We start from the raw sequence: 19044 nt of genomic DNA, 5'->3' as shown, positions 1-19044 counted from the left end.
TTTTTTTTTTGTTTTTTTTTTTTTTTTTTTTGTTTTTTGTGATTAAAGTAACAAAGATTTTCTGCTCAAACATTTACAATAGGATTTGGCTGGGGGGACGCTTGTACCAGTGGAAGGACCACTCTCTCCATTATTTGCCCTCGAGGTGGGTGCAAAAGATTTTTGCAGTAGTTTCTTTACTGCACAATGAATATTAACAATACATTGCTCCTCCTCCTCTCTCTTTGAATAATAGTTGCATTGGCCTCAAATTGTGAATATATGGACTATGACAGTTAAACCCTGAAAAGGCCAAAGACGAATTTCGTAGTGCAGCCCAGAAGAGTGGGGGATCAGGGATCAAAGACTTCATGGATGGCATGGGCCTTGGGGTGCTTGCAGATCAGGTAAAGTTAAATTTGTACACATTCCAACTTCTGCTAAGCTGGTAAAATATGTCATAATGTCATATATCTAGTGATTAAAGCTATCTTGAGTAAGGAGTCAACATCAATAATAAAAAGCAACTTGATACTTCTTAGTTAATAGTGGGGGTTTCTTTTATTGCATAACCATTCTTTAACTCTTGACAGAAATGATGTGTATACTTGCTATGTAGGGAGAATTGACTTGGACTTTTTGAGGATTCTGTAAATAAATGATCTTGATTTTCTTTGTATAATTTCCACTCCATTGCTTATGCAGATGCAACACTAAACTTTCAGCTTTGCTCTTCTAACAAATGAACAATTTATAGCATTCTTTGATGTTAACTATTAGCTGCCTTATTTTTGTGATGGGCACAGCTTGGTGAATTAAAGCTTGGAGAGTTGCTGGATACACCACCTCCTGGCCTAGATGAAGCCATTGCAATTTCAAAGGCATGCAATATTTTTCAGTGCTTTTTCGCTTTGATTATATATTCCACAAAATACATTGTACTAAATTTTCTGCTTTTACTGATTAATGAACCTCTTGCCAGGTTATGCAATTCCTGGAATCACAAGAGTACAATATGTTCACCCGTATAGTGTTTGACACTGCCCCCACGGTAAGCAAACTGTTATTATTGCCTATTACTTTATTGAAGATATATTTCATTATAGTGATTATTTGTGTTTCATACTTTCACAGGGTCATACTCTACGGCTCCTATCATTGCCAGACTTCTTGGATGCATCAATAGGAAAGATATTAAAGGTAGAACCTATTTATCTTTGTAGGATTTAAGATTGTATGAATAAGATGATATGTATAATTCACATCCTGGTTTACTTTTTATTATGTGATCATATTACAGTTGAGGCAGAAGATAACGTCAGCTACTTCAGCAATAAAATCTGTCTTTGGCCAGGAACAAGCCCCAAAACTAGATGCTGTAAGCTTGACTGACTTGGATTTGATAACATCTATCTAAGAATATCTATATTGTTGTGAACAACCTTCTTGCATTGTGCAGGCCGATAAATTGGAGCGATTACGGGAAAGGATGATAAAAGTAAGGGAACTTTTTCGTGACACAAGTTCAACGGAATTTGTCATTGTAACAATTCCCACGGTAATGAATCCTATAAACTAATTGACACCTATTACATTCCTTGATTAGTGAAATCCATGCTTTCTTGATGTTGCTATTGGCTACTAAGTGATAAACTTAAGTTGTATCTAGCTCCTTGAGAGGAATTGACTACATGCCTATTTTGACCACCCTACGCCTTATCTTGCTTCAGTGGCTTAGAGCTTTGGAGTTTCTTGTAGACCTTTAGCTGTAATTTGGATTGGAAAATGTTACTGTATGCCTGATATGAAAAGTTTGATAACCTGGTTAAAGCTACATCTTCTAGGTGATGGCAATTAGTGAATCATCAAGGTTATGTGCTTCCTTGAAGAAGGAAGATGTTCCTGTTAAGCGGCTCATTGCTAACCAGGTTCTTCCTCCGTCTGTTTCAGACTGCAAGTTCTGCGCAATGAAAAGGAAGGTACAAATATTTGCACCAGTGTTACTTTATGTCTTTATCCTAATGAAGTTACAATTCTTCCAGTTTCAAAATAGTCCTTATTCTGAAACTCACATCTGTTGTGGAGCTATTAATTTCTGGAATGAACATACTATTCTATGCACATTTTGTTATTATCTAAGCTGTGTATAATGCAATACTGTCGTTACTGTACACATAGAGCCCCAAATCACTTTCCACAAATTGATGTTAGCCTTTCCTTGGAAGCATGTGCTGTAGTCACTATTTTCAATTGGCTAGTTGACAAATCACACTTTTTGTTTGGCAGTTTCCAGCCTCATTTTTAATTGGTTGTTCGAGGGTAGGCCGTAGGCTTTAATGTCATTGTATGTGTAGAACTGAGTTCTATCTTCTTCTATGTCGGAATCATGCTTTGTTAGTAGTAACTACCAAGTATCAGCTCCTAGTTGTAATTGAAAAGTGCACGCACCCAAACAAAAAATGCAAAGGAAGTACACTTTCATGTATTACCTAGTATTTTTCTTTGAATTCTAACAGTCAATGTATTGAAGCCTGTGCTCATGAATTAACCCTTGATGGACTCCAAATATGTTATATATAGCCTAGCCTGGAATAAACTGATTGTTCAAACATTGACAGGATCAAGCACGTGCTCTCGATATGATTCGGAGTGATCCAGAACTTTGTAGTCTGATGTTGGTCCAGGCACCCCTTGTTGACGTAGAAATCAGAGGCGTTCCAGCTCTTCAATTTTTAGGAGATATTGTCTGGAAATGAATATCGCCCTACGCAATCCAGTTAACATTTTCCTAATACTCCACAACACAACTAGTCTCTTTGTGTTTCTTTTGGTAACTAGCATGAAATAATTTTGGGGTAATTTAACTCTTTCTGTTGCATATCGACCAATACAGGCGTTGCGTTGTGAGCAGTGGACATTGCACCTCCGCTATAGCGATTATTTATTCAAATTTTGCTGCAGAGATGGTGATTGTTGCATCTAGCATTTTACAGATTGCTGGGAAAACTGCACAGGATGGAGTTTCAGTGAGGAAGATGATGTGCTATCTTTTTCCTGGGCCATGCCTTGAAACAAACTTCTCTTTTCAGACTTCAAGAATGAAAGATGAATGTATATAGTGTTCTGTTACTGAAAATCTCCGAGTCATATACTAGTTTTTGTACTTTACAAATTCATTCCTGTCTATGTCGATGTATAATAGGGATTTTCTAATCTAAATTTAAAAAACTTATAATACTAAATCCAGTTTAGTACTTTTTATTTATGTCAATATTTTTATGTTTATTGAGTTGTATATTGCCCTATTAATATTAATATTGTACTATTATTTTTATTGAATACAAATTTTCTTACACAGTTAAATTTTTATTCTAATATATTTTAATAAAATATAAAATAAAAATATATATTGAAAATATATAAAGTAAAACAAAATATTTATAATTTATAAAATTAGCTTTAAAAAAATAGTTTATATGTTTTCAAAAAAAAAAAATAGTTTATATAAAAGTTAATGTTTAAACACACAAAGTCAAATTGAAATCACAACTAAATAACTAAATATATTGAAGAGAAATTAGAAAGTTACTAGGTTATTTTTAGCTTTTTAATATAAACTCCCTCAGCCGAACAAAGCCATAAACATGGTAAAAATTTATTTTTAAAAATTTTAATAATTTATATATAACCAGCGTAAAAACATGGGTAACACTGCAACAGCCCAACTAATTCTTACTGCCGACCTTGGGTCCAATTTAGCCCTATCAATCTATCATCTCCTTGCCCAGACGACTCTCCTGTCTCCTCTAACCGGAGCTAAACGCCGAGACCCGCCATTCATGTAAGTTTCTATCCTCGAACTAACTTTCCATTTGATTTTGTTTCAATTTTCAGCTGAATTCATTTACTAGGAATTTCCTATTTCTCCAGAAGCTTGCGATTAGTTTCATTTTTATTTATTTTTGGTTTCTCTCATTTTGAAAGCCTTACTGGTTTGGAGCTTAGAATTGATGTTAATCACGAACTCCATTGGTCTCTCTTTGCATTTCTCGAATTCGTCTGTCGTGTTCTGCGCAGTATATGTTTGACATGTAGCTTATTGTTCATAGATAGATGTGATACCGGGGACTTTAATCTTATGAGGTTCAGAGCTTGTTGAACGACTCGGTGAGATGAACTGCGTTAATGTCAATCCCTGCATATCGGCCTACGCTCCTATTGCTCCATCTCGAAGTGCTGCCTCAGCAACAAATCCTGGATTTCCGGTTTCCTTGAGACTGAATAAGTCTTCATCAATTTACACGGTTGCAGGTCTTCGTAAGTTTTCTCTTAGAGCGGCGGCTAGTACATCTAGATACCAGCAATGTGCACCGGTCTGTTTGTTTGGTGGTAAGAAGTCAGGCAGTGGCGATCAGGTAAGCATATTCATTTAGCCGGTTGGTTCTGTTTGTGAGTCTATCCAAATTCTTAATCTGGATGTAGAAGCCTAGAAGGCGAAGCTTTTGTTGCCTGAGTGCTGTTTAATTAATCAATTACTTTAAGCCTTCTTTTGTTTGTTGAGTGCAATTAAGTGTAGGCTATATATTAACTAAAGAAATAGGATGCTTCTTCGGTGGCTTTCAGTTTCTTGGTTCCTTACTGTCTGTTTTGTGTTTATGGCATTGCATCTCTTTGGGCTGAATTGTTGTCCACTGTCTGGTATCCCACTCGAGCTCTCTTGCTCAGGATTGCTCCGACCAAGATATAAAATCAACATAAGAGCATTATGATTTATGAAAGAAATTCATCTATATTATGCCATTCAAGTTCATTTCTTTTTGGCGCATTTCCCTGCAGTGTGGTATTTGCCTCTCTGTTTTTTTTTTTTCATTGTGAAGTCTAGAACTTTTGTTGTCAATGCTTTCTAATTTTTTCCTACTTCATTCTCTTTTTAGTTTTAACTAATTAAAGGCTTTAGATGATAGTGCATTTGATCTGTTTTTGGAAATTAAAGTCAATATTGTACCATTATTTGTACTTGTCAGCGTAGGGGTATGAATAAATCTAGGCTGGTTCCATGGCTTGGAATAGGATTGTGCTTGTGAAATGCTAGTTAGGACTTTATAAACCATGAAGTTTGATTGCTTAAGTGCCTCCATCTAAACAACCACACCCTCTGAAAATAAAGGGAAAATGTCAGATGATAAATCATGTAGGATTGAGATGCTTCTAGAATGTTCAAAGAGAAGGTACCACAAAAAGCTTCCAGCCAATTTTCTATGAGAAATGTGAAGCTCACTGTATATTGAACTGTCAACCAGGCTGCGCCAAAGGAAGCTTTGGAGAATTTCTTAGGAAGTTTCAAGAAGGAACAGTCAATTGAGGATGTGCTAAGGCAGCAGATTAAGAAGCAAGAGTTCTTTGATGATGGAGGCACAGGTGGTGGTGGCCTTGGTGGTGGAGGAGGGGGTAGTGGTGGGGGTTCTGGTGGATCAGAGGATGAAAACACTTCAGACGACGAGCTTGATGAACTATTCCAAGTGACCATGGCTACTTTGGGTTTCATATATACGGTAATAACTGTCTCACTCCCTCTTGTGCATTTTTTTTTTGTGTCTGCATATAATGATCTTTTTTAAAATAAAATAAAATAAAATTTCTCAATGATGCTTAGACATAACAAAGAGTTTGTCCATCTTTTGTGTCTGCATACAATAATCTTGTTTTTCTTAATGATGCTTACACATAACAAAGAGTGTATTCATTTATTTACCTGGTGTTTTCTTAAAAGTTCGTTTCTTTTTTAAGAGTTGGGGGATAGACACATACAGGAAATGTAACTGAAGTTTCCTTTTTCATGTGCTTATAGTTTTCAACTGTGGAAGCATCAAGCATGTACAGGAAATGTAACTGAAACCTAAAGTTTTTATGGTTATCACTTTGGTTTTATGCTTTTACTTATTTCATTTTGGCAAGTGCAGATAAGTGATGAATATGTACATTCTTCATGTTTGCATGAACTATGATAAGCCAAGCCAAGTTCCTTGACTTAGATACATCCCTTGCATTGCGAAACCAGATTTGTGTGTTTAAGAGATCGCTTTATATTTCTTCAAATTTAGTCACCAACCAAATCATGTAAGACACTCATTGTTGGTTAATGTGAGTCAAGACTTCAACTCCCAGAAACATGACTTGGCATCCTTAAATTCTATAATATTCCCTACCTCCATCTGCACATTTCACTTGAAAGATGTCTTGCTCACTACCATGCTGAGTTGTGGTGTTTCTTGTGTTACAGTATATATACATTCTTCGAGGCGAAGAAATCGGGCGCTACATTAGAGATGTTATCAGGTACTACATATTTCGAGGTAGGAAGAGTATTCGACTGACAAAGCTCCTTGCAAGGTTAAACAAGCACTGGAAGATCATTAAAGAGAAGTACGCAAATAGATTGACAGACGATGAAATGGATGAGGTTGATGGACACTTGATAACACATGCTATTAAGAAAACCCCGACATGGTATTATCGCCCTAAGCAAAAAGCAAAAAAGGTTGAGAAGCGTGCTATTGTAGATCCAGTGTACGGCGAGGAGTACTATGAGGATGAGGACGATGATTACTATTATTGATGATGCTGGTGGCTTAGTGGTGGGTAGTTCTCTTGTTTGAATATGCATGGTTTAGTAAATACTGCAGTTTTTTCTTACACTGAAGCATTCTCTGTTTGTAGTTTTGTACTGTTATTATTGATAGGCTTTTGATTTTTGCAAAGTGAAGAGAGGCTTTCTTAATATTTATTGCTTTATTTACAACTGGAAATGGTATTGCAGTTTTTATTAACTATTTACTGGAAAGAATACAGTCAAATTGGGAAAAAATATAGTCACCGAGGTCCAAGGGAAACGGTGAAGTCAGTGAGAAGCCCAATCTTGTCGGCCCAAGTCTGGGAATCCAAATACATCTGAGAGACCCGAACCGCAACATGACCCATATCCGGCCTGACATTCGGGTCATCATCCAAGCATTCCAGCGCCAATCGCACCAATTTCTCCGCCACATCCACCGGATACGAATCCCTCAGCCGCCGATCCACCCACCCTCTCACCCCGCCGTCGTCCACCGCCGCTCTCGCCGTCTCGATCACCGAGATTCTCACGTAGCCTCCCGTCTCCTCATCAACAATGTACTTCAACGCCTCCGACCCCGACAAAAGCTCCAGCACCACAACGCCGAAGGCGTACACGTCGGATTTCTGCGACACGGCTCCCGTGGACTGAAATTCCGGCGCCATATACCCTCTCGTACCTTCGAACTTCATCGCTTTGCTGTTCGATCGCTTCAAGCTCACGCTATTCGGCTCAATTTCGAGTTCGGATTCCACGCTCCTCTTCGCGATCTCACCGCAAAGCTCCGCCGCGCCGAAGTGGCAGATTCTGGCGCTCAAGGAAGGCTCCGTGACAATAATGCTCGAGCTCTTGATGTGGTTGTGGATGAAGTCGAAACCTAGACCGGTAGAATTGTGGATATAATCGAGTCCGGAAGCAATATCGGAAACAATCTGAAGTCTCTGCATCCAATTCGAGAGCACCGTGAAATTAGGGTTTCGGGGGTTTCTGAGAACGTTATGAAGATTAGCTCCGTGGATATACTCGTAGACTAAATAAATATAATTCCCGGAAATCGTGACTCCTTTGAGCGGAATTAAGCTGGAGTGATGGCTTCTGCATATCATCGCCACTCGCTCGATGAGCTCCGGCGTTTCAATCGGGCGGCGGAATTTCCGCTGGATAATGACGACATTCTGGCCGCGGACCACGCAGCGCCACGTGGTGGATGTGGAGGAAGAGGATAAAGGCGTCTGTAAGAAGTTATCCGTAGCGGAGCGAATTTCGGCGAAATCATAGATGAGAGTCTGCTCCGGGAGAGCCTCCCGGAGACTGGAGAGGGAATCTCTCTTGCTCGATCGCGAAGATCTCCACGACTGTGAATCCTTGTTGTAGTTTATGTAAAAGCTCGAGGTCGAAGCGGTGGAGCTTATGATTTGGCCACTCGTCGACAAGGAGGGATCGAACGGCGGCGGCTTTCCGGCGGGCGGCGCCGGCGAGGAAGAGTTCCGAGAGATCGAAGGAGTCTTCTTCTTCGGCGAAGGCTGGACCGCTGCTCCGGTAAGCTTCTTCTTTGATTTGCACATAGCTTAGGAGGTTCTTCACCTCACTACACGCGGCATTATATTGCCCAGAGCATAAAAAACCCCAATTTCTTCTACGTAGAAAAGATTGAAACTGTCCAAGTTTTGAATTTGGGGAAGAGGAATTGGGTTCGAAGGTTGTCGGAGTTGAAACGGAAAGTGGCGGGTGATCACAGCAGAAGAGAAGATTAGATTGTTGCAGGTTTGACCGACTTTTATTTTGTTGTTTGGTCTGGTCTTTGCTTTATTGGATTTGGGAGGTTTTTTTTTTAGTGGTGTCATTGTTAGCCGACTTATTTTATGTTGTCTCTTTCTTAGGTTGGCTCACAAAATACAAATTATATACTTATGTCATCGTGATTAAAATGAATTAGGAGATAATTTTTGAAAAAACATGAACTTATTTTCTTTTCTTTTTAATCCCTTATTATGAATAGCACACTTTACATTCCAGAACTAAGGCTAGTCATGAATTATAGTTTCGACACTTTCTAAAAAATATTTTGCTTTCGCCCTTGGGATATATACGCCAAAGATAATATAGAGAGGGTGCAGTGTGTGCGATATTTCTAGGATAAAACTACAAACACACAAAAAAAGTAAAAAAATTCACTATTTGATGATGCAATAATCATGAATTGGTGTCGACAAGAACAAACAAAGAAAGAAAAATGGAAGAAAAAAGAACGTGGTCTTTGAACAAGAAAAACGACGTATAACTACACTTACACCACTAATAATTCAGGAGAGCGACAATATATATCACACTTTGAAAATAAATGGATAATATTTACACCACTAATAATTCATGAATGACATTGATATTTAATGTATTTGTGATTGGTATAAATTACCATTTTTCTTTTTGGAAAGAAGGTGCAAAGAAAGCTTATAAATATACTCAGTCCCAAATGCGGATCCCCACTTACTAGTCATCAGAATGGATTATTATTATTTTCATTGTGTGTATATCAGTTGGAAGCTTATTAAGATTATCTTATAATGGAAGGATGAAATTGTGGGAATATTGGGCATTGACTAGGGGGTTGGAACTAATAGAATAGAGTTGAATTAATGTTGTCATTAAAATATGATTTCACCATCACAATAGTCAACATTATTTTGATTCATGGTGTGCCACAAAATAACACTCATCAAACCCTAAAATTGGACCACATACACATACTCAAATTATTTATTCATTCAAATTTCAAACTTATTCTAGTGGGAACATAGACTCATAAACATTCTATCAACTGTTAAGTAGAAACTCAAGAAAATATGAAGCCACTGTGAGTTGTGGTGTCACTTGCAATGTTCATGGTATGCCATTTTTGGAAGCATATATGAAATTGTGGCTGATGATTAGAACAATTTTGCAGATTAGAAATATGAAGGGCTCAACTTTTAGCAAAGTGAAATCAATGGAGATGAAGAAAACCAAATATAAGCACACATTCACATGGGAAAACAATTCTACTTGTTTTGGGAGAATCCCACACTAAATCAACTACAAATTAGGGAGAAGCAGATATTATTGAAAGGAGCAAAGATGAAAGCTGTAAAGAACTGCAAAAGTTGGAATTTCTAAAATCCAACAGGAGGAATCTGGAGAGTGAATCCAGAAGCCATTGTTATCCATCAACATCAACACCATATTAGAAGATAAGCATACTTAGAGAACAGAGAGATATAATAAAGATTTGTAGAGGAAAGAAAGATTAGCAGAAAGTTAATCAAATCTGAGCGTGAGCGTATGCCTGGAGAGCCTCACCGGAAAGTCTACAAATCCGCCATTCCTGGTGGACTTCAGCCCCCATCTGCTCGTAAAACTTAATCGCATTCACGTTCCAATCCAGCACCACCCATTCAACTCTCCCGTACCCCATTTTCGCCGCCTGACCTGCCACGGCAGACAGCAGCATCCGTCCGAATCCCTTCCTCCGATAGACCTCTCGGACGAATATATCTTCGATGTAGAACCCCGGTTTCGCGAGAAACGAGGAGTAATTAGGGAAAAATAGGGAGTATCCGGCAACGGTGGCGCCGGTTAGGGCTTGGGACTTGAAAGTTTCGGCGTCAGGGTCGTCGATTGGGAGGTCGAGAGTAACGATTTTTTCGATTGGAGTGAAATTAGGGTTTACAGGGGCAGGCAGGAAGGGATTGCGGGAGACTTCTAGGATGAAGACGGTGAAAGAGGCGAATGGCGGGAGGGGATTATCGGCGGGGAAGAGAGTGGCGGAGAGAGAGGCTTCGGTGGCGGAGAAGAGGTGGGTGAGACGCTCGAAAACGGCCATCTCATGGATAAGGTTGAGCAAGTGGGGGACGTCGGCGCGTGTGGCGAGACGGATGCGCGTGAAAACTTGGTGCCTGATCGGAACTATGTCCTCCTTGAACACTTCCGGCGCTGCGGTAGGCGGCGGCGGTGGGGCGGCGGCTGCCATTTTTTCTACTTTCCAAGACAGTCGAGAAGAGTGAAGAAGAAAGTGCAGACACAACAAAGAAGAGATAGTGAATTTTTTTTTTTTGCACTCACAAATCACAATACAAGGATTTATATAGAGAGCAGTTTCTTCTCATTTTTGGGTGGGCTGGTAAAGATTAGGTAAACTTTACCAGCATGCGAGCAACAAAGAAAATATTGGATAAACTCTACTCTTATGCGAGCGTAAATAAAAAATTGAATCCTTCAGTTAACACATTTTGTATCTACTATTAATACAGATATATAATATGTCAAACTACATATACAAAATCTGAAAGTTATTTTTAGACCAGAATCTAAAACGCAAAATAGATTCTGGTCTATTATATAATTTGTCTATGGGACAAGTACGAAAATTGATTGTATCAAATACGATTAGCGTTAAAGATTTCTCAATGGAATTTATTAGGAAGTTACAAACAAGTTGGTGAAGAAAACCTTGATTACTTGACACACTTGAACACAACTGCAGTGCAATCAAAAGGTAATTGGAATTCAAAGAGGATGATTCCAAATTGGCTATTCTCAGAACAATCTAGACACACATTGAGTCAAAATGTTACAATTGGCCACCATTTTAGTCATCTACTACTTAATACAGTAGTAACAGATTCTCGGGTAGTGATTAGTCACCCAAAAAAGTACAGTGCAGACCAAAAGTGAAACTAATCCAAGTATATATGGATCATTAACATAGAATTCCAAATGGTGGGAAGAAAACCCAACCTGCCAACATGATAGAATCTAGTTCCTTGAGCCATGTTTCAGGACAAAATGACAACATAGGATCTGATGATCCAGACAAGCATCAAGGATGCATCTTACAAATATGAAGTTCCCTAAAGAATAACAAATCTTAATGGGGTGGTTGGGTTTAATTGCAAGATGCAACCAGTCCCATACATAGTAGGAGCTACAGAAGTATCAGGCTACACCTACCCTATGCTTAGGTTCTTTGAGATTAACAAAAGCTAAATGACCTGATCAAATTAGTTTTAAGTGATTTTTTCCATCAAAGAGTAGCTAAATTACAGAACCAACCTGCCTGATGAGACAAAACCAGATTTGGACTTGGATCACCTGCTGTGATGCCCAGTTTTACGTCTATGTCGACTAAAATCTGACACAAACCTGAAGGTGAGGCCGCATCCTTCAACCTTGCACTTGTATGGCCGCTCCCCGGTGTGGACACGTAAATGTTCAGTTCTAGCCCAAGCCCACTTGAACGACATGGTGCAACCCTTCCACGGACATTTAAGGGGTCTATCGTCTTCATGGACGCGTTGATGAAGTAGAGCATATTTATGGGAGTTAAATTTCTTCCCACAACCATCGACGGGACAGCGATTACGTTTGTGCAGGGATAGCTCTGTCTTTGTTTGGAAACTCATTCTGCACCCTTCAAAGTCACACCTGTGTGATCCTTTCGTTTGCTCTTTCTTATCCTTGCAAGTTGAAGATTTCTCTGAACAGTTCCTCAGTTTCCTGGCTGATGGTTTTTCGTCAACAATTATCTTACTATCACCTGTACATCCAGATGTATCATCTTTCTTGGCCCTTGGCCTTAGGCCTTCACAGGGACTTTTGACAAAGACACCAGCATTACGTCCCCTGTTCCCTATAAGCATGTCCAGCTCTCTTCTTCTTTTGCCTCCATTTGCAGTAGATGAGGGCCTCACCACAAGGTGATTGGCATCATCCAAGTCTTGCACACTCTGAATTTCATGCCCAATTTTTTTATGAAATTTTGTAAAATCAGATGCCTCAACGCCACTGCCAACTTGACCTTCAGCTATTTGCTCTGCTAGTTCATCTGATCTTTGTTCAGAAGGGCAATCACTGCAAGATCCCGAGGAGTTGGTGGGAGCATACACTCCTGTCACAAAACCATCAGTCAGAATGTTACAATCTCTCCCTTTCTCAGAACCATGCATTCTAGGGAGATCAATAGCCTTCTCTGTGATGCTGATCTCTGTACAATCAGGCTGCTTCAAACTTTCAGAAACTTCAGCACTACAAACAGCAGTTACAACTGAACAAGCCGAAGCTTCAAAATTAACTCTCTCAATATGTACACTGCTCTCAACATCATTCACTTCATGTAGCAAGGGCAATTTATTTGATTCTATTAAAGGATCTGGAAGATCCATGTCAGGTTTCTCTGACTTGGAGTCTTTAGGGTGGGCCAAAGGGTTTTCAACCACTACAGTGGTGACAACGGGAGAATGTTTTGAATGTGAAGTTTCATTTTGATCCTCCATAGTCAGTGTCTGACACTCAAGCTGCAATTCTGGCATCTCTTTAGAAGCTATGGTGCAGACTCTCGTATCTAAAGAACCAGCTCCTGTGCATCCATTTCTGATTGGAGTACTTTCTGATTCACATCTTGCTTTTTCATCAGCATTGGAGATTTCATGAGGAATGAGAGTATTACTTTCTACAAAGGCCTTACTGACATCAGTAGAAGCACAAGGCTTCAACTTGTATCGTTTTCTTGTATACTGAATGATTATATTTCTTTCTCTCACTGTTTGAACGTCTATCTTTGCTCCTAAACCCTTCTCCTCTTCAATTTTCAAAGACAGAGATGGTTTGCTTTCTGCTTGACAATTTAACTTCCTTTTTGAGCGTACTTTTCTGGATTCCCATTTGAAACTCAAACACTTTGTACTGAGGGTTGTTTCAGGGAACAATCTGCTCAGAATCAGTGCATACTGTAGTTTCTTGGCTGGATAATTTCTACACAGCTTCACAGAATGCAGCAAATTGATACATAGTTTTGACGTCCAGTCTTCAACACATTCGCTGTTTCCATCTTCAATTGCAAGATCAATAAAGCGAAGATGTTCATCAGATGCATTATCTAAAGGAATCTCATTATAGACAGATGCAGCGTCCATTTCCTCCGCAATACATGCTGCATAAGCTCTTATTTTCTGGAAGTCTGCATGAATAAGAAGATGCAGGCAAGTCCATCAATTGACCAAACAAATATATCAATGTGTCAGAAAAGCAAATAAAATTTCTTTTTGTTTTGGTTCAAAAATAACAATCCAAGAGATCCCTGACCTGAATGGCAGATAATAAGAACTTTTGCTCCGCCTCTTGAACGCAGCAACTCTTCTGTTTGAATTGCATGCTCAAGGCAAAATACGTGTGGCCTTAGAAATTTATTATAGACATCCTGTTTCCCTTCAAGATTGACAGCAACATTCCTTGGAGATATAGAATGGTCATCTAATGGAGGTTGATCCTCCATATGAGATACAGAAGACGGTCTTGAGTCAGCACGAGAACACATTTCCTGAGAATGAAGGGCAAACCTCTTGTGTGGCATTGACCTGTCTACTGCAGCAGATTAAAAAAAGAGAATTGATGAAGGAATTCCAATAGTTTCTCATTTTCCAAACAGAAAACAAGAACAAAAATTCAGAATTTTTAATAAGATGGGAGATACTATGTAACAGAATGCCTCAACATCAATTAACCAAGGTTTTCCAACTAGTGGCATTAGGGCTAAAACATTTCATAAGCAATTAATAACAGCATACAAAGTAGGCAGGTTCAAATGGAATTCAAATAGAAAATATTTCTTCCATGGTGAACATACCAGGAAGGTACCTAAAGGACCATTATTTTTATGTCAGAAACTATTTAAATTTGATTTCTATTTTGTTCATAACATAATTAGGAAATGCCTAAAAGGCCGGCAACCATTTGACTAAGACCAATGTAGAACACTACAGAATTGATGGACAGAATACCTGCACCATTGCCCTCTACTATGTCATCCTGTAGTGAATGGGAATGTGACTCCACGTCTTTTAGGTCTCCTATGTTTTGCATTGTATGACAATCCTCCAAGAAAAAGTTCTTTGCTGCTTTCTCTGATGGTTCTACAACAGCCATAAATGGAAAACCCAGTATTCCACAAGCTATACAAGGTAATGCACCAGAATCGATATGGAAGTCATTTGACAAATCATCATCATCCACACAAAAATCACTTAAACTTTCCATATATGAGTTCATCTGGCTTAAAAGATCCTGACTGTCGTAGTTCTCAGTTTGTTCACTCCCTTTTGTTGTTTTTACATCAACACCAACACGCTTTTGTAATTCAAATTCTTTAGTAGAAGATGGCAACATATTGACATCCCAAAGAACTGCTTGGTAAGAGGAATTTTTCTGTAGTAAAATGGTTACTAGCTCATTCTCCTTTATAACATCTTGCACAAATGCTTTCTTCACCAAAGTCTCTCTTTCTTCCTTCTGACGATCTCTCAAGCGAGAGCTACGCACCCCTGGTAGCAATGACTTTGGCACTCTGTCAATCAAATTATTAAAAGAAAATTATGTTTGAAGAGCATTCAGTAACCAAAGGCTATATAGTACCTAAACACAGGAGATGCAATATGAGATTTCAACTTCATAATCAATGGAGCAAAATAGTAAGTAGTACCAGGAAAACTGCCAAGAAGTTACCCATGAACTGAAAGCTGAGATGTAAAGGAAGACCAAATGCATATGATATTTATTGAACCTTTTTGGACTATCCAAATTAATGTCTAATTCAATATAACAGGTTTTCCCCCTTATTGGATAAGTTTTTCCATACAACAGTTCTATCCTTATTTATATTTTCTGTTTTATTAAAACATAAGAAAAGGGGCCCAAAGATCAATTCCTAACCTGTTGAAAATGTAATCAAGGTTTAACACCAATGTGGACCCACTCATAAACAAATATGCTACAGAACTCAGAAATTAACCTAGATACCATGCCAAGTTAGACATGATCAGTTTCTAAATTCAGGAATATGGAGTCTGCGAATTTTGTTGCCTTAGACTCTTAGGGCAAAACCAGGATTAGATAGAATATCATTTGGAAAGAATAAAAATAAATGCTTAATGCCAGCATATAGATGCAACAAATCAGCACATTATATATGAATTTTTTTTATCTTTATTTTTATTGTTGATAATTAGTTCATTAAGGCTGAAATGAAAGCTTACAAGCTGACCTTGAAACAAAAGACATGGTCAATAGGTATAGCAACTGCTGATGAGAAAGCATGGGAAGGTAATTCATGGCTGCTCGACGAACTGCAGCATCTTTAGCTACTGTAAGCCACTCTGGAGTTCCAAAGTTAGCAGCCTCTCCACAATTGAAACCTGAAAAGACTCAAAGAGAAAGTGAAGTATGAGAAAACAACAAATAGCAGTTGACACAATATTAAGAGAGAATTTAAGTTTCACAAGCAAAAGAGTTAAAATCATGGATGCATGAAGAAACAAAAAATAGATTGACCAAACAATAAAGGATCAAAAGATGTAAAGAAAATCATATGAATACTATTGAGTATTGAATTATTGATATTTCCTATCCCCAACTTCACACAAGCTCATTACTGCAAACACATTTTAACATTTTTAACATAATGAGCTTATAGCTGGTAGCAAGGAAAGCACAACATTTCAGCCAAACATATTAAAAAATATAAGCCCTCAGTTGAAACTCAGAAACTGTAGTCTTTGGAGTAAAGTAGACTCTTCAAAAATTTGGAACAAAGATAATTAGATTCAGTATTGAGTAATCAGACATAATTAAAGGGGCCGTATGAATGAAGATTTGAAAAACATAAACAAAAAGAAAATACTCCATTATGTAAACAAAGTAAAGCAATTACCATGACTGAATCCTATGTGGTACGCCCTTGGAAAAGTAACCACAAATTCTCCAGGGTACTGTACTAACCTAAGAAAAAAAAGAAAGCCAAGGTAGATATTGAGACATTGGAAAACAAGACAATTGGAATATACAACTAGAGTCACTAACATGTCCAAGGGAATCATATCCACTCAGCCAGAAGTACAAAATTAGAAAAAGATAATCAAATAAATAAAGATGGTGCTACACAATAGGTGCCCACCTGCAACAGGGGATGCCTGATGAAACAATTACTTCAGGTGATAGAAGAGTAGTTTTCTCACCCAATAGAGTGAGAGCAGCTGCAGATTACCAAGCAATTGGATGAATACATGCTGAATGAGTAAGTTAAATATTCCAGTGCAGATGTTGGTGATCACCACTATAACTTTAAACATGACTACATGAGTTGGCTTTGGCTTAAGAAAATAAAAATTTGTACGCTAACCTATTAAGTATTCATTATTCAAAAGGACAGAGATATCATTTTACCACCATCTACATCGCTTTATAGCAAAACCTTATCCAAATAACACATGCATAAATCAAAACATTAAAAAGGAATATTAAAGGAAACTGGCTTCTCATTCTATAAGGAAAAGGCCTTCATTGTTTTGTGTGTGTGTGTGTGTGTGGTGGGTGGGTGGGGAGGGGGGGGGGTGATGTTCCTTCAATGTAAGTTCACCAATATAATTCCTATACTTATTTGTTCAAAAATAGATTGAACTGTTACATAAAACGATCTTGCAATCTTGGATAACCAGTTTGAGTAGTTAAACAGAAAAAAGCCTGAAAATGAGAACATCAAGGTGCCATTAAAATCTCCTGACTCTATGAAGTTGGTACATGCTTTACAGAAAGCACTTGCATACCTAACCGGTCAGTACTGTCTCCATAAGCATGGACTCGGATGACTTCTTCGAATTTAAATGCATAGTCACCCGGCACTGCATACCAAGTCTTTGGGGATCCCATGTGAAGGAAATTCAAGCTGTGAAGCTCATGGTCTTCAACATGCCAAGCAAACCAACTGAATAGCATACCAACATAGACCATAGGAGAAGTAACCCCAGGAATATCATCTGGCATATAACGGGTAATTGATCCAGGTGACCTTGCTATTACTTGTAAATTCCAGGCACTGTTTGCTAGCTTCCAACCAGCAGTACCTTCAACGTCATTACTGTCACTTAAACCCTTTGGCCCAGGTACTGATGAAATTTGACTTTGTTGAGAGGATGTTGAACAAGCAGATGGTGACTCTGTACATAAATTAGGACTAGCACAACATGAATCTTTATCTATATTATCACTATCAAGAATATCTACTTCATTCTTGCTATCACAAGTTCTTGTATTGTTTCTATCAAACACTGCCCTCTTCCTCCTCCTCCTCTTTTTTCTATAAATATTAGAAACACCTTGGGGTTCTCCAAAACCTGAACCAGGCACATCATTAGCATACTCTACACAAACAGGCTCTTGAGAAACTGCCTTCCAAAACATTGCCTCAACAGCCAATGGTGAAACATCCTTAGCCGTGCCTAATTGATTCCTAGCAAAAGCCTTTGACTTTGCTTCAAACTGATCCAATGTATAGACTTCTCCACTCTGCCACACCTGTTTCTGAGCTCCAAATGGTTGGCTCCCAGCCATCCCTTTCATCTTCTTCTTCTCGCTCCGGCCCAATTCCTGGCGCCTAGTAGTAAAGAAGGCCCTAACCTCCCCGCGATCACCATTCCCCTTATCCCCATCACTCATTTTCGCCGAAGTGCTAACCTTTACATCAGAACCCAACTCCGGACTCTTTGAGAGCGATTTATTCAAGTTATGGAGCACATATTTCTTTGAAGGCTTAGGAAACGGTGGAATCACTTTACATATACCAAAAGCACTAGCTTCTCTCTCGATTTTAGAAATGTAAGCAATCGGGTCAGAGAATTCTGTATCTGTTGGGCGAAATTCGGGCGCCAGTGGCAGCCCTTTGAGCCATTGGGCCATTTCCACATTCTTCATCACCAACCAGGATACAGAACCATAACCAAACAACTCAACGCAGCTAAAAAACTCGAGTAATCAAACAGGTATACTCCAATCACAACACACTAAGCATGATGCTAAAACCTAGATTCAGGATTCAGGAAACAAAGCGCCGCATTAAGGTCCCTCTTCCCACAAAAGCGAAAACAATTCAATTGAATTTAAACAACACTTTAACAGTAGAACCTGTAGCTTCAATGGAGGATTGGGCCTTAAACGGCACCGGAGACACGGGCGCAGAGAGACAGAGAGGAGTCAAACCGAAATTGCAGAAATCCGAAGAATTAGGTTATCTAGGGAGATTCGGAACTGCGCACAATAGTATCACTGCGTACCGGTTCACTTATCCTGCGCCGGATATGATATGGTACCATGCTTCCTTGCTGGCCTGTAACGCGCCCGTACGATTTTTTATTGTTTTGATCGGTCGATTTACCGGCGCATTTTAGCAGCAACCTTCTTTCCTTTGGCTCCTTTCGGCCCGCTGTACCATGCAAACCCACCGTTTTTACTACAAATTTTTCAATTTTTCTTTTTCTTTTTTTTTGTGGGTCTAATTCTCTGGAAATCTACTTCTTACCAAACACAACATTGTTAATTGGTTGTATCACAAAGGATTTTTGGTAAATAGTTGTTAGTTGATAGCTGTTAACTAA

General features: G+C 38.8%; 5 protein-coding genes across 8 annotated transcripts in view; 2 read left to right on the top strand and 3 right to left on the bottom strand.

Moving 5' to 3' along the window:
- The window catches only part of LOC115995612 (ATPase ARSA1-like), a 5572-nt gene extending 2328 nt beyond the window's left edge, over positions 1 to 3244 (top strand). Inside the window, exons 3-12 of the mRNA XM_031234700.1 lie at positions 83 to 145; positions 276 to 386; positions 786 to 860; positions 962 to 1030; positions 1114 to 1179; positions 1280 to 1357; positions 1439 to 1537; positions 1824 to 1958; positions 2598 to 2755; positions 2873 to 3244. Of these exons, the coding sequence (XP_031090560.1) occupies positions 83 to 145; positions 276 to 386; positions 786 to 860; positions 962 to 1030; positions 1114 to 1179; positions 1280 to 1357; positions 1439 to 1537; positions 1824 to 1958; positions 2598 to 2735 (834 nt within the window). The 3' untranslated portion in view covers positions 2736 to 2755; positions 2873 to 3244. The remainder of the gene's footprint in view (positions 1 to 82; positions 146 to 275; positions 387 to 785; positions 861 to 961; positions 1031 to 1113; positions 1180 to 1279; positions 1358 to 1438; positions 1538 to 1823; positions 1959 to 2597; positions 2756 to 2872) is intronic.
- Positions 3245 to 3696: 452 nt separating this feature from the next.
- LOC115996217 lies at positions 3697 to 6759 on the top strand. 2 transcript variants are annotated; one of them, XM_031235368.1, is made up of 4 exons: positions 3697 to 3820; positions 4093 to 4394; positions 5280 to 5531; positions 6260 to 6759. In XM_031235368.1, exons 2-4 carry the CDS (start codon positions 4152 to 4154, stop codon positions 6593 to 6595), a joined length of 831 nt encoding a protein of 276 aa, XP_031091228.1. In that variant the 5' UTR covers positions 3697 to 3820; positions 4093 to 4151; the 3' UTR covers positions 6596 to 6759. The 2 variants fall into 2 exon arrangements, with proteins under 2 accessions (XP_031091228.1, XP_031091227.1); XM_031235367.1 differs by having other exon boundaries at positions 4089 to 4394.
- LOC115996216 (lysM domain receptor-like kinase 3) lies at positions 6728 to 8567 on the bottom strand. Its single transcript, XM_031235366.1, has one exon. The coding sequence runs from the start codon at positions 8155 to 8157 to the stop codon at positions 6850 to 6852; it is 1308 nt and encodes a 435-aa protein (XP_031091226.1). The 5' UTR covers positions 8158 to 8567; the 3' UTR covers positions 6728 to 6849.
- A 1018-nt stretch (positions 8568 to 9585) lies between these two features.
- Positions 9586 to 10698, bottom strand: LOC115996218 (probable acetyltransferase NATA1-like). Its single transcript, XM_031235369.1, has one exon. It carries the CDS (start codon positions 10596 to 10598, stop codon positions 9891 to 9893), a length of 708 nt encoding a protein of 235 aa, XP_031091229.1. The 5' UTR covers positions 10599 to 10698; the 3' UTR covers positions 9586 to 9890.
- Positions 10699 to 11299: 601 nt separating this feature from the next.
- LOC115995752 (probable lysine-specific demethylase ELF6) lies at positions 11300 to 18749 on the bottom strand. 3 transcript variants are annotated; one of them, XM_031234879.1, is made up of 7 exons: positions 17221 to 18749; positions 16572 to 16650; positions 16329 to 16396; positions 15663 to 15813; positions 14404 to 14966; positions 13709 to 13984; positions 11300 to 13583 (listed from the first exon to the last, which is right to left on the bottom strand). In XM_031234879.1, exons 1-7 carry the CDS (start codon positions 18362 to 18364, stop codon positions 11716 to 11718), a joined length of 4149 nt encoding a protein of 1382 aa, XP_031090739.1. In that variant the 5' UTR covers positions 18365 to 18749; the 3' UTR covers positions 11300 to 11715. The 3 variants fall into 3 exon arrangements, with proteins under 3 accessions (XP_031090739.1, XP_031090738.1, XP_031090740.1); XM_031234878.1 differs by having other exon boundaries at positions 13709 to 13987; positions 17221 to 18748; XM_031234880.1 differs by lacking the exons at positions 16329 to 16396; positions 16572 to 16650 and having other exon boundaries at positions 13709 to 13987; positions 17221 to 18748.
- Between the last annotated feature and the right edge of the window lie 295 nt (positions 18750 to 19044).

This window comes from Ipomoea triloba, chromosome 11, assembly GCF_003576645.1.
Source record: "Ipomoea triloba cultivar NCNSP0323 chromosome 11, ASM357664v1".
NCBI lineage: Eukaryota > Viridiplantae > Streptophyta > Magnoliopsida > Solanales > Convolvulaceae > Ipomoea > Ipomoea triloba.
The sequence above is the reverse complement of the archived record's forward strand: the minus strand, read 5'-3'. Positions and strand labels throughout refer to the sequence as shown.

What these genes read in the sequence shown, in the direction of transcription:
- LOC115996217 (XM_031235368.1), top strand. Translation starts at nt 4,152, where the DNA reads ATGAACTGCGTTAATGTCAATCCCTGCATATCGGCCTACGCTCCTATT. An exon ending in AGTCAGGCAGTGGCGATCAG is followed by an intron (nt 4,395 to 5,279) that starts GTAAGCATATTC and finishes ACTGTCAACCAG; the next exon opens with GCTGCGCCAAAGGAAGCTTT. An exon ending in CTTTGGGTTTCATATATACG is followed by an intron (nt 5,532 to 6,259) that starts GTAATAACTGTC and finishes CTTGTGTTACAG; the next exon opens with TATATATACATTCTTCGAGG.
- LOC115996216 (XM_031235366.1), bottom strand. Translation starts at nt 8,157, where the DNA reads ATGTGCAAATCAAAGAAGAAGCTTACCGGAGCAGCGGTCCAGCCTTCG.
- LOC115996218 (XM_031235369.1), bottom strand. Translation starts at nt 10,598, where the DNA reads ATGGCAGCCGCCGCCCCACCGCCGCCGCCTACCGCAGCGCCGGAAGTG.
- LOC115995752 (XM_031234878.1), bottom strand. Translation starts at nt 18,364, where the DNA reads ATGAAGAATGTGGAAATGGCCCAATGGCTCAAAGGGCTGCCACTGGCG. An exon ending in AGTAGAGGGCAATGGTGCAG is followed by an intron (nt 13,988 to 14,403) that starts GTATTCTGTCCA and finishes AATCTGCTGCAG; the next exon opens with TAGACAGGTCAATGCCACAC. An exon ending in TCTTATTATCTGCCATTCAG is followed by an intron (nt 13,584 to 13,708) that starts GTCAGGGATCTC and finishes TTATTCATGCAG; the next exon opens with ACTTCCAGAAAATAAGAGCT.